The following is a 13,525-nucleotide window of genomic DNA, read 5'->3' on the forward strand; positions in this document are numbered from 1 at the left end:
GAGGCCCGGGTGTGAAATTGATGGTTTTCAGGGTTTTTTATCTTTTTTTTTAATATTGTTATTTTTTTAATCGTTTTTATTGTTAACTCGCTTTCCCTGCGTCCTGCGTGCTATCCAGCTGGAGGAAGTCCAGTTTAAAATGCACCCTAGCCATAGATGGACACACCTGGTCAGCACTGTGGGTCGTGCAAAGTTCTATGAGACAATATTTCAGTATTACTGTAACTTTAAACCAGTACTCAGTGTTTAGAAAGCAAAGAATGGTCCATTTATTCATGCAATTAGCTAATCATGGCGTGAAAATGCTTGCAGATACAGGCTACTTATTGCCAGTAACAGAAATGTGACGCTACAGTGGGCACAGACTCGCCACTACCAAATGAAAGGTGTAGTTTGGTCTGATGAGTCTACATTTCTGCTGAAGCAGCAGATGGTAGACTCACAATTTGGCGCCAAAAGCATGAATCCAAGGGGCCAACGTGTCTTCGTCAACAGTCCAAGCCTCTCCTGGCGGTGTAATGGTGTGGGAAATGTTTGCTTGGCACACTGGTGGGCCATTAATAGCAGAAACCAAGGTGTGAGCAACACTACGGACTGTGTGTAGCTGTCTGTGGACGTGGTTTAGCATCTTTTAATGCTGCCTTTCAGCAGGATAACACATCGTGTCACAAAGCAAAAGTTATCTGCTCTCACTGTCTCCTCTGTCACCATTATGGACCCAGCACAGCGCCTCTGACATGCACTAGAATAAGAGAGCACTAGCATGACTGTGGCTCTACAGGAACAGTGTAATCATGTCAGCATGAAGCAGAATCTGAAAAGAAGACGCCAACATTTTCTAAATGTGAGGGTCTGTTGACACAGGGCTGCATGGTCTGTTAAGGCTGCTGCAACTACAGCAGCACTGCACCATGTATGATATCCATGTATGATACTGGAGACCTGACAGACTGTTCACTTTCAGCCATGCATGTGTGTGTTGTCACTTTGTATACATAGATTACACAGTTTGTCTGAATAAGTGTAACAACGGAGAAAGTGCTGAAAAGGACAGAAGCACACTGTTTCTGTCCCGTGAGGCCACAGCTCTGGTCATTCATGTTTGTCAGAAGCTGTTTCTTGTCCTGCTCCCAGGCTCAGTATTCCTCAGTTTATAATAAACTGCAGTGAAAGCCTGTGCATGTTGATTGGTACAAAAAAAGAGATTCTTAGAACCCAAGAACCCCATCTGTCACTAACACAGCTGAGGACCCTCAAATCAACTTAAATGGACAAAACATACGTAGCAACTTTCCTTTCTATAACACACATCAGTCCTTTAGTCCAAAAATGAACCTTTCAGCAACGCGTACACCAACATATATACAGGGGGAAAAGACACCAAAGCCCCATCTAGCTTATCAAGCATGGTGGAGGAGTCATCATTGTTTGGGGTCACTTTGCTAACTCAGGCTTACAGTTATTGAGTAACCAACTAGTTCACTCACGAGTTCATACAAAATAATAATAATTTATTATATATGTTCAGGGCTATGATCCATGCAGTGACTGCAAAAAAAGTGCATCCACAGTAGATCGGATGAAAATCAAAGATTGGTCGTGTCACGGTTCTGACCGTAGCCCTGAGCTGCAGTGGCCTGAGAAGAGCTATTCCAAATTCACTTTAGCAGTCACTCACCAGGAATATCCTCTCCAGCTGGTCTTGGATGTCCTTCATCCCAGGAAATGCAGCCACTCCTTGGATCATCTCAATGAAAATGCAGCCCACTCCCCTGGAGGAGAAAATAACACTAATTATAAATCCTGTATTTCTTCTCAATGTCCTTAAGCCTTTCACAGGTGCCGCCTAAAATAAAAACACATTGGAATAAAGCATCATTGGAAAATGTTGTATTTGACCGGTCCGTCCTTTGTTCACATCTAATTACAGTCTGCAAAACACTAACTGTTTAATCACCCCAACAAGCCTCACAGTGAAAGTCATTCTGAGGCTGTATTGATTTCTTTTCTTCCAGAGGGCTGTTAGACTGTGAATGTAGGTTGGAAATCTTAAAATATCAAGACCACTTCAGTATGGAGGGAGAACGGCCAAGGTGCGTGTGTGTGAGTGTGTGTGTGTGAGTGTGTGTGAGTGTGTGTGAGTGTGTGTGAGAGTGAGAGTCTGTGCTGTCGATGCTCATTTGTCAAAGAGCTATTTTTCTGACAGATTCGCTTCGTGGCTCAGTGCACACTCCTTCTCAATGCAAGGAGAGAGAGAGATTACCTGAAATTCATCCCTCAAAAACTTCTCCATTCCTTCCATTTTACGGAATGAAAATGCTTCATCTCCATGACAGAGCTATAACCTCAGCATCCAGTATTTCTGCTGGAGCGTAGAGAACTATTCTGCTGCCTGAGGTGCATATGTGATACGGGCAAAGGTCAGCTTAAAGAAAAAAGAATAACACAAAACAATTTTCATCTGTGTAGTTATACCTTCCTCTCAGTTTGATTCATTCCTGTCATTTTGTCTGAAATTGGATGATGTTGTCAACAAAGGCCTGACAGGTTATTAGCTCTAAAGTTCTGGCAAAGTTACTGACCCTCCAGCTAGAAATGATGTCTCCATTCTTCACACAGGTAACAGGAAATAGGCTGCTAAGGAAAATGTGATTCGATCACGTTATTTATTGGTTTTATTGAGGAAACGCTGTCAAGGTACAAAAATGCTAATAATGAATGCATACAAGTCAAGAACAACAACACTGAGCCCTGTGAGTATCAGGACCTTCATCAGGGATAGTCTTTAAGGATATACATAAAACCTGTTGTGACAATATCAGCTTTGTGCACTTTGCTAAATAATGCCCACTATTAGAAACTGAAGCCCACTCTTACCAGTTCTCAATGTAAACCTGCATAAAGTTTCCTTTAGCCTTCTAAATCAGGTTTGTGTCTGTCACGCCATCAGGAGTTTGTAATATTTTTCACCCTGGAGCTGGAAGACCAGTAACGTATTTCTCAACCATAAGGTGCACCAGATTTTAAGGCGCATTAAGGTAAACAAAACAGTCAGATAAGTCACATTTTACTCAACTCATTCTTCTTGCTTCCTCCACTTCTGTACCATTGATTCATTAATGCTGTATTCTCTCACAGCTGCTCTATTCCCATGTTGTTGCAGTATATTAATGACTAACCTCGTATTGTGGATGGATTATCTCAGTTGTTCTCCTGACTGAAGTTTGGTCCGTTAACAGCATCCTGCCATGCGATTGCATTTGTCTCTAACCATCGGGAACCTTCACGTTAACTTTTATAAGTGGAAAAAACTCAGCTTTCATCCTCCAGCTTCACTGTTTATGTTATGCTAACATAGCTGTGTAGCTAGTGACCACGTAGCACATCCTTATATAGCAGCTAGCCCAACTTCAGTAACCCTACAAATGTCACTGCTGTTTAGTTTTCTGTCTTCATTTATGTTGGAAGTGATAGCAGAGCTGTACGTTTTCAGAGGTCTCTCAGTCAGAACATGCTATAGCTGTGTCCCAAAACGTCGGCTGCATCCTCCGGAGGCCGCATTTGAAGGCCGATTACGTCACAGCCAGGCGACAAAGGCTGTTCCAATGCATCGACTCCTTCAAATGCGGCCGACAAATGCGTCCTTCATTTCCCCGAATTTGAAGGATGGCTCGGGTGTGTCCTTCTTGGCACACCATATCCCAGAATTCATAGCGCAGCCCAGTTTCCAACAATGGAGGCCGCTACTAAGTTTTAATATTACTCTTATTAATCTTCCTGGGTCACAAAATAAACTTTTAACATATTTTCAGGCGAGAAAGTAGCTGCGTAAACTTCAAATATCTGCTTGGTTATCAAGACATCGTATATTTGCAAAAGTGCGCTGACGTTTTGGAGACGTCTGTTATCCACCAGCTCGATAGCTAGCCGGGGGGTACAACGGTCACTCGACCCGGCGAGAGCAGCAGACTCCCGGCTTCATCGTTTTCAGACCCCCGCAACTCCACCGAGACAGCGGTGATGCTAATCTGAAGGCTAGACCGTCCCATTTCACAGCCTCGCAGTAGACTGTGAAGGCTGAGTCCTCCGAAGGATGCAGCCTACGTTTTGGGACACAGCTTAGATCATGCTTAGGTGGAAACCAGCGAGCTAACCTCCTGCTAACTTCTAACTCCGTTCAATTTAATAAATTCTGTTTTCATGGATGCCTGGATGTTAAACTTCATAGTTACACCCGATAAAGCAGCAACGTTGATAATTTTATTAAAGATTAAAGAATTTAAACAGTTTTTATCTCTCAGTGATGGCGCAGTGTTCGTTTGACTTTGGGACCTGAGCCGACGGAGTTTAGGACCCAGATTACTCCGCGAGGCTCCGTAATGCTCCGATAATCCATCAAGCGGTGCGGCTTCATAGTTTACCAAAGTCGTACCAAAACATTTTTGACAGATTTTTGAGCACCATGTACCACATAAAATCAGTTCGAGGTCAGTAAGCACAACCAGAATTCATGCATAAGGCGCACTGCCGATTTTTGAGAAGATTAAAGGATTTTAAGTGCACCTTATAGTGCGGAAGATACGGTACAGTCATTTCCTTTCACAGTTTTTTATGTAGAACAAGTGGTGCAGGCATGCAACTGACTCTTTATACAAAGTGTAACACTGCCTTTATGCTATAAATATCTACATAAGGTAAGATACACTTTTATTAGTCCCACAGGTGGGAAATGTGCTTGGTCACAGCAGAAAGTGGACAGTACAAATTAAGAGCAGCAAAAATGAAGAAAAATACATACATGCGTTTACACGTATGTGTATGTCGAAACACGGCGCCTCCCTCTTCTTGATTCTGTTTCCGTATTTATTTTCGTCTGACTATGAGTCTGCAGTGTGGTGTTTTATCACTGCTGTTACTGTAATTAGACAGTGTTAGAGGTGCTGTGACTGGAGCTGTAGTTAAATCAGTCACTGGAGTGGACTGCACCCTTTGAGTTATAGTACACAGTAAATTAGCCTCAGTAAATATTGGGCTCTTTATTCAAAGACAGTAAATCAACAGATATGCCTGAGAGGTGATTCATGATGTGACAGGAAAGCAGACAAACAAATACGTCAAGCGTCGCACTGCAAGACACATTTCCACAGCCTGGATTTTGGGTTGGATGGACTTCATTGATCCTGAGGTAGAATTTCATTTCATTTCAAGTACATTCATGACAAACATTAGCTGGTTTAGATTTAAAACAACAGCTAGGCTTCTGTAATATATTTCAATATTCAATAGTACACACTCACACACCCACACTCATATATATTAGCTATGTCACTAAATATAAATTAGAACAAATCGTCATCTTTAACTGCGATGGTTCTGGTATGTTATAAAGGGGGCGCCCTCAGAGTGAAATGAATAACGGTGACTGAGCTCGTTCAATTCGGCCCTCGCCTGTTTTTGTGATTTTAAATAGACATTTTCAGGAGTAACTTGTCATTGGTAACGGCCCATAACCTTGAAGAACTGTCTCTGGCTGACCAGTTTTCATATGCAGTCAGTGTTGACATCAAAATTATTATTTTTTTCATCCACCATCATGTGCAAGTCCTTCAAATGGCCTGTGGGCACAGCTATTTCTTTGATTAAAGTAGGTGCTGTAATAGGAGAGTTTCAGTAAAAGTGAAAAGAAATCTTTTTGTCACAGAGTCAGTGAGGCACAAGTACAAGTCCTCGCACAGTCTCCTCCTTCAGGCCCACCTCATGGCCCTGAAGGAGGCCCACAGCCACCTGCTGAGATGCAAACCTGGCTATGAACCCTGGATCATAAAATATAGAGCCAAAGCCCAACGTGTGTTAGAATGTGGGGCTACATACAGCTCATGAGAAATCAGCAAAGCTAAGCACAGCCTTATTATCCTCTAGGTCGGGTAACATCGAGGTGACAGGAAGGGCCAGGAAGCTCACTATGCAGCCTACTCACATGCTGCAGCATGCCTGTAAAGTTACTGAAAGTAAATGTCTTTTAATAATATACACCCTGTTTATATCCTGATACAAGCAAAAAATGATTTAATGTAAAAGGTTGTGTGAGAAGTTTCTTTTTTATTTTTAACAAAAGCCAAAGATCTCTGATCACGCTGTTTACCTGTACTGTGCTGCTAAGCCTTCTGGCATGAAACTGCACAGAAAAAAGTCACCTCTAACAGATCCATCACTCTGACATTTGTCTCGAACAAACATACTGTGCTGCACTTGCATCCTGCTTTTAAGTTCAGAGACTTTCTAAAGCCTCTGTTCTCTGTCTAACACTCAAAATTCTCTCTCTCTGGACACTTGGTACAAGCACGGGCCAGTCACACATTCATTTGTTTGTGTTGCACTTTGTTAGCTAGCAGGTGCTGTGGAAATGCAACTGGCTCTTTGGCTTGACATGTGCACAGGGTGCACGTCTCTATCCACAACTACATCTACAAGTTTATTAAGGCCATAAAGTATTTTGCAGCCTGAGTGGAAATTGTGAAAGCAAGTTGCAATTAAGCATGCTCCTTTGCATCATAGCCTCAAACTCTTTCACAGCTAATTAGGAAAGCACAGGGGACTACAATCATTTAACACACTGGGAACTGGAGCCTTGGCCAAACACATGTCACTGCAAACGATGATGAGCTTACTTATCAAGAAGAATCTGTATCTGAAATGTTCAGGTGGAAACATTGGAAACATTCCAGGATATTAAACTATAGTGTATCAATACTTTGCTTTACTTTCAAACACTGGAAGATTTCTGTGTTTTTTAAGATAAACGGATAAACAAACATCACGAGCAGCCTTGTCCTCTCAGATGGAGCTGGCTTGTAGTGCACCATGAGATAACTAAACCACGGTCACAGTTGACTGATCCATTCGTCGACTCTGATTGACAGGTCCATGCATGTGTGTGTGTGTGTGTGTGTGTGTGTGTGTGTGTGTGTGTGTGTGTGTGTGTGTGTGTGTGTGTGTGTGTGTGTGTGTGTGTGTGTGTGTGAAAGAGAGACAGAGAGAACTGCTGCTCTGTGAAGTGCTTAGGAGCTAAGGAAGGTAACAATAGAGCCATTCCTCGCCCGCTCTTCATCACATCCTCACTCCTCACAGCCTCTCAGCTACAGCAACTCATGATGGATGCTTCTTCTGGCAGGAAGACAGATCTGGACAACCTTTTGGTCCTTCAAGGAGTGGTTCTTCACGGATGACTGCTTTCTAAGTGACCGGAGGTGAGTGTATGCGAGCGTGGCACAGAGTGAGTCTCATTGGAATAGAAGACCCAGTGGATTTGCCCACCTTCAAACGCCCTTGAAACTGACACACTAGCGCGCTATCTTTCGGACCCCTACACTCTGGCTGCTCTTTAATTGGACGCTGCAAAACAGGGTTCTTGGGATTTCCCTGCTGACTGTGTGTCCAGACAGAGGGGGTCACCGTGGCTCACCTAAGACCAGGTCCACAATGGGACAGCCTACAGCTCTCTTATTCCTCACATTCCAACATGCAACATGCTTTTTCACCCCTAAAACCAAGTGCAGACATTATGTACAGAAATGTTGTCATATTCCTCAAAAATAACCCATTAAAATAACATTAATGATGCTAAGCTGACTTATACTTGCTGGTAACTCTGAGAAGCAGTTGGGCTTTTGTGAGAGTAGGTGTTATAATCTAGGGCATAAGTAAAAGTAAAACAAAGCCTTTTCCCTAAAGAAAAAATGCAAATGTCAACTGTACATTGAAGGGCCTGTATCATCTGAGTTTTTTCAAAGCAGCAGTCTCTGGGGCTGAAAAACGAAGCCAAATGTGTCATCAGCAACAAAATAAAGACGTTTACAGTCTGGCCCAAAATGGTTCTGCTCATTACAACGATAGAAAAAGTCGATTTAAATGAAAGAAGAATAACTGGACTTGGTTCTTGAAACCACAGCAACCATTGATGCAAGTTTATGTCAGTTTTGCATTTGATTCATATTTCACATCCAAAAGGACGGACGTCTTTAAAAAGTAACTGACAAATTACAAACTGGTAGCTACCATCAAACGTGCTGACATTCTGTACCTTAGTTAAACAAGGCAGTTCAAACCATCTTTAACAAAGACTGAAGAGAAAGTCGAGAAAAAAAACTGCTGCAGAAAATATTTCAGCCCTGCTACAGTTTTTCTCACTGTGGGATAGCGAGTCTGCTCAGGCTCGAGACATGAAGAGTTCGATTATTACATTTCAGTTGCTTCATTCACATCTGCAGCAGTTCTGTCAGTGTATAAAGTAAATGTGTGTGTCTCACCAGCAACTGATCCAAACTGGGAGTGTGGATGCTGGGGAGTCATGAAAACAAAACTGCACTGAAGGGAGCATGGCCTCGGGTTAGGATAAGCCACCAGTAAGAGTGTTTTAATTGGTTTTTGTCTGCTTCATGAATTGGGTTCCCTGATCTATATCTTGAAGGTTTCTATGTGAATAAATCACGGATAAATTACACACACGGGGTTAGATGTTAGGAGTACCCACCACATGTCCAGGCAGGTGGAGTAGTCTGTGGATCCCAGCAGGACATCTGGAGGCCGGTACCACAGGGTCACCACCTCGTTGGAGTAGGTATGGCTGGGGACCGACTTGGCCCTGGCCAGGCCTGGGGGGGAAGCAACAAAACAAGTCAGTCTGAGAAAGCATTATCATTGAGTGACCTTCAGCAAAACAAAGCATACAGCTGGAGCCAGCAGTCACACTCCCTGCAGCTGCTGACATGTGTTATACAGACAGGAAGATATAGAGTTTGCAATAAAAGTCAAGATTTCAAGGTCCTGTGTGGAGAAAGATCGTCATCAAACCAACTTAAACAAGAGAAGTAAGAAAATGAAAGATTAGAGAATGAGTTTTCAACATGTGACCATAGGACAACAATTTGGTAAACAGGAAGTAATAAGAGGAATTTTACACCACCAGTAGTACGTTGGACCTGAATGTGCAGATGAATATCACTACATTAATTACAAGCAGTGGCTTTTTTTCATTCCTTGATGGACTTACTGGTCCACAGTCAAACAGGACACCGTGCCCCATCCAAATGAAACAACTGCTCAGGAACTTGACAAAGAGCCTCCAAACCCTCAAAGTCCAAGTCAAGATTGATATAGGACACTGATCAGGATGCACCAGACGTCCAATCGATCACTAAAGCGCCGTCACAAAACCCACAGGACCATTTTTTACCAACAAATGTTGAGGCAATATTTTAGAGAGAAGAACTTAATTGTAGATCATTAATGTTTAATGTTTCCCTAATGAAGATCTTGAAGGCTGAAACATTGCCTCATTAAAATCTTGTGAGCTTCCACTTCCCTTTGCTTCCTGTAGACTCACTGAAGCCATCATACAAACAGCTCCTCTTGTCAGACCTGTCTCTACTCTGACTTCTGTACATTCAGCTGTGACAAACCCCAGATTGCCTTTTCAAATAGAAATTATGATGGACGACCTTTGACGTTTCACCAAGAAACATGAATATCAGTCATATGAACTCTTTTGTCCTGTGAATCACACATGATCGTGTACGTTTGGCACCAGGCTATGGTTAAACATGAAAAGTACTACATTTTAAAAAAGGGGATTTAGGAATAGATGCGCAAGCTTCTCCAGTTTAGGTCAAAGGTCCCTTTCTAACATTTATCTATGCAGCAACACAAACCCAGTCCTCACATGGCGGCTAATGCTAGAGTGCAGATGCAGTGAGCTTTAATGAGGCTGATGGCATTACCTCTTTGTCTCATCCCAAGTGGTCTGAGAGCTTAATTAAAGCATTTAGCTTAGTAAAATAAAGGACTTCCTGCCCTGCTGTTAGTCCCCTGTGTGTGGGAGGAAGCGGGGCAGAGGGGCGAGTAAATGAGAGCAGGAAGGGGGGTATTTAACATTTCCTTGTGTCAGAACACCCACAGGAGAAAGGAGTTTCAGCTGACATTCATCGTGGCCAAGCTCTATAATTTCCACACACTGATCTAACACAGGATAGACAGCATCGGGCTGCTCACACTGAGAGGCTATCATATCCACTGCAGGAATCCTGCGTATGTGTGTACGTGGGGGGCGGCGTCGTGGAGGCGTGAATCGAGATAATATCTACTCATCGTAAGAGAAGGTGCAGTAGTAGGAGGATGACCTGTTTGTAACGCGGAGCAGGAACAAAAGAAAACCCAACTGTTTGGTTTCCTACAGTTCCCAGCATGCCTGTCATCAATCTGAAACAAAACAACATGGGGTAAACCCGGTGCTGGTTCTGTATGGGTTAAGTAATGCAGCTGCAGCTGTACAGAAGCTTTGTCAGCATTATTGGGAAACTTTGATCTGTGACAGCTGTTTTCTTGCAGGGCACCTTCTGTTCTTATAGATTAATGAAGCTATCACAAAACTGCAGTTCTTCTTATGGCCACCTGAGGCTGGCTACAGACATGAGTGGACTGTTTAAATGCCCAACTTTACAAACAAACATGTTTCAAGCCTGGCTGGCTTCTGATGGTCAGATATGCTGCTTTGCCTGTGTTTCACCTCCCACTGTGTGACCTCGTCTGGGAGGCACTGGGTAGCTCTGGGTATGGGAGTAGTGTAGCTGAATGGTGTAGTGATAACACTACTGTCTTTGGCCTGACCAGGCTATGCATCCAGTCAGGGTCTCCAGGCTAGCCTATACTAACCACATACCAACGGGAAGCAGGCAACTGGAACATGGACTGAGTTTAAATCAGGTAGAAGTAGAGCAGGGCGATATGGCCAAAAATATTTATCACGATATATATTTGAAAATTTGCGATAACGATATAACCGACGATATAATTGATGCGAGACAAAATACAACTCCACAACATTACTAGCGCAAAAAGACAACCTTCCATTTATATTCACTTAAACAAGAAGCTGGTTTTTATGTACATTAAAGCTTTATAAAAATGTAACAGTACAAATGCAAATTCCTTGCTGAAAGTTTAACCAAAAGGCATTTCCACTAGAAATGGGCTGACATGTCCTGAGCATAACCATATATAATATCCACTGAAGTTAAAAAGAGGTGCTTTGCAACATTAAACTGCAGTGTGCAGTACGCATTTTTCGGACCATAAGGTGCACGGGATTATAAGGCACATTAAGCGAAACAAAGCAGTCAGATAAATCAAACTTTATTAAACTCATTCTTCTTGCTTCCTCCACTTCTGTACCATTGATTCATTAATGTTGAATTCTCTAGCAGCTGCTCTATTCCCATGTTGTTGCAGTATATTAATGACTAACCTCGTATAGTGGATGGATTATCTCAGTTGTTCTCCTGACTGAAGTTTGGTCCGTTTACAGCATCCTGCCATGCGATTGCATTTGTCTCTAACCATGAAGAACCTTCACGTTAACTTTTATAAGTGGAAAAGTGTTAGTGTTCGTCCTCCAGCTTCACTGTTTATGTTATGCTAACATAGCTGTGTCGCTAGCGATCACGTAGCACATCATTATATACCAGCTAGCCCAACTTCAGTAACCCTACAAATGTCACTGCTGTTTAGTTTCCTGTCTTCATTTATGTTGCAAGTGATAGCAGAGGTGTACGTTTGATTTTTTTCAGAAATCTCTCAGTCAGAACATGCTATATCATGCTTAGGTAACTAGCGAAACTAGCGAGCTAACTTCCGCTAGCTTCCTGCTAACTTCTAACTCCGTTAAATGTAATAACTTTTGTTTTCATGGATGCCTGGAAGTTAAACTTTATAGTTACACCTCGTAAAGCAGCAATGCTGATCGTTTTATTAAAGATGAAAGAATTTAGACAGTTTTTAACTCTAAGTGATGCTGCAGTGTTGTTTGACCTGAAGCATACGGAGTTTAGGACCCAGATTACTCCCAGATTTAAGAGCATCTTAGTCCGACAAATACGACAATAACAACGGCCGCTTGCATGTTCTGCAAAAAAATGTGCTTTGTTGTGTATCTGACGGACAAACACCAAACCAGTTCCACATCACGGAAGTTGCACCATTTTTACAAACCAATTCTGGATCATCTGTTTCACTCAACAATCGGCCATGTGCGTATGAAAACAAAGGCACTGCGCATGCGCGTTTTACTCCCATTCTATCGCGATATTTCATTTTCCTATCGTTGCCTAACATTATACCGGTATTACCGTGAACGGTATAATATGGCCCAGCCCTAGGTAGAAGTCTTTTTCAATCGTGTAGGAGGAGGTGAGCGACTTTTCCCTGATGTCTTGCGGGTGAGAAAGTTGCGTTAACCAAACCCCTCTCTGTGTGGATTGTGCAGCGAGACGTGGAATGGCAGCAAAGCATCGCTAAGCACCAGAGAAACGACCTCCTGCAGATGAGCAAACATGCCACGTATCGCCTTCCACTATCCACATAGTGATTATATGTCGCTGTGCTGTCTGGAGCTGCTCTTTGCTTGAATCAGGACAGGATTCAACACCTCGATTTACCATCATTAGTTTGTTTTCACACAAATGATTTTATTCTAGCTCCCCCACGGACTCGCACACTGATTTTCAGCTTTGCAACATCATCACGACTCAAGCGCAATGATCAATTAGGCAGAATACACCAAATAAACTTAATTCAATCCCAGCAACGAGATTGTGTAATGAGCAAGATCCTAATCAGCTGTTCCTCCTCCGTCTCACTTCTCACTAACAGAATTCGGTGCAGTTTTCCACCCACAGACACTTTGGAGGCGACCAGAATGTTTCATCACTTGCTCACTCACTTGCATGGGCAATAATTCAATAGTGATTTTTACAATGTTAACAGCCTCACAGTCATCTATGTGTCTGCAGATACATTTTAGTTCTCTTGATCGTGACCACAGTGTATATGAAGAATCTTCCTTTGTGACAGAGCGATATCCCACAATCTAAAGCAGTTCGGTTGCTGTTTTCGGACTGTTCTGACATCTTGAGCAACACCTGACCTTCCCCTTTAAAACCCCATGAATCTCATTGCAGTGGAGCACTTCAGAGCCCTGACCTGGGATATCAAACACACATACGCACATGGACCTTCAGCCACCTTCATCTTCAGTCATGCCACAGCTGACCTGCTAGCCTGTCCAGGCGGTGACCTGGATGAAGGTCAGCGGTGAATTATACATCACTATCTCACACAACACTAGGGGTCATCAAACATATGGTAGAAGAGCTGGGCTGGAAACTGGGAGAGAAAACAGAATAAACAAGCAAGCCAGGGAAGGATTAAAATAGTCTCTGTCCCCGGGGGGTAATCAGCCCACTGTTTCACCTTTTGAAGTTCACTTGAATTTTAAAGGCGGTTTGTAGCTTCCGCCTGCTTCTCCTCCTCCAACTCCTTTAAAATTCAGCAGATTAAAAGATTTACGACATGCTGCCAGCAGCTACTTCAAATACTGGCAGAGATAATTCCACTGAGGAAAAGACAAACACAACAAAATGCAGCGTTTGTTGCTAATTTAAATGTAGACATCCTGCCGTCAGACTGCAGACAC

At 42.8% G+C, this 13,525-nt stretch overlaps 1 protein-coding gene across 3 annotated transcripts in view; it reads right to left on the reverse strand.

Moving 5' to 3' along the window:
• The window catches only part of cdk14 (cyclin dependent kinase 14), a 238,532-nt gene that overhangs the window by 101,218 nt on the left and 123,789 nt on the right, over nucleotides 1-13,525 (reverse strand). For all 3 annotated transcript variants that reach the window (XM_080895578.1, XM_080895579.1, XM_080895580.1), the window contains 2 exons: nucleotides 8,531-8,651; nucleotides 1,679-1,772 (listed from right to left, as the gene is read on the reverse strand). In XM_080895578.1, coding sequence (XP_080751704.1) covers nucleotides 1,679-1,772; nucleotides 8,531-8,651 — 215 coding nt within the window. The remainder of the gene's footprint in view (nucleotides 1-1,678; nucleotides 1,773-8,530; nucleotides 8,652-13,525) is intronic.

The sequence above is a fragment of the Rhamphochromis sp. 'chilingali' genome (genome assembly GCF_963969265.1).
Source record: "Rhamphochromis sp. 'chilingali' genome assembly, chromosome: 11".
Classification (NCBI taxonomy): domain Eukaryota; kingdom Metazoa; phylum Chordata; class Actinopteri; order Cichliformes; family Cichlidae; genus Rhamphochromis; species Rhamphochromis sp. 'chilingali'.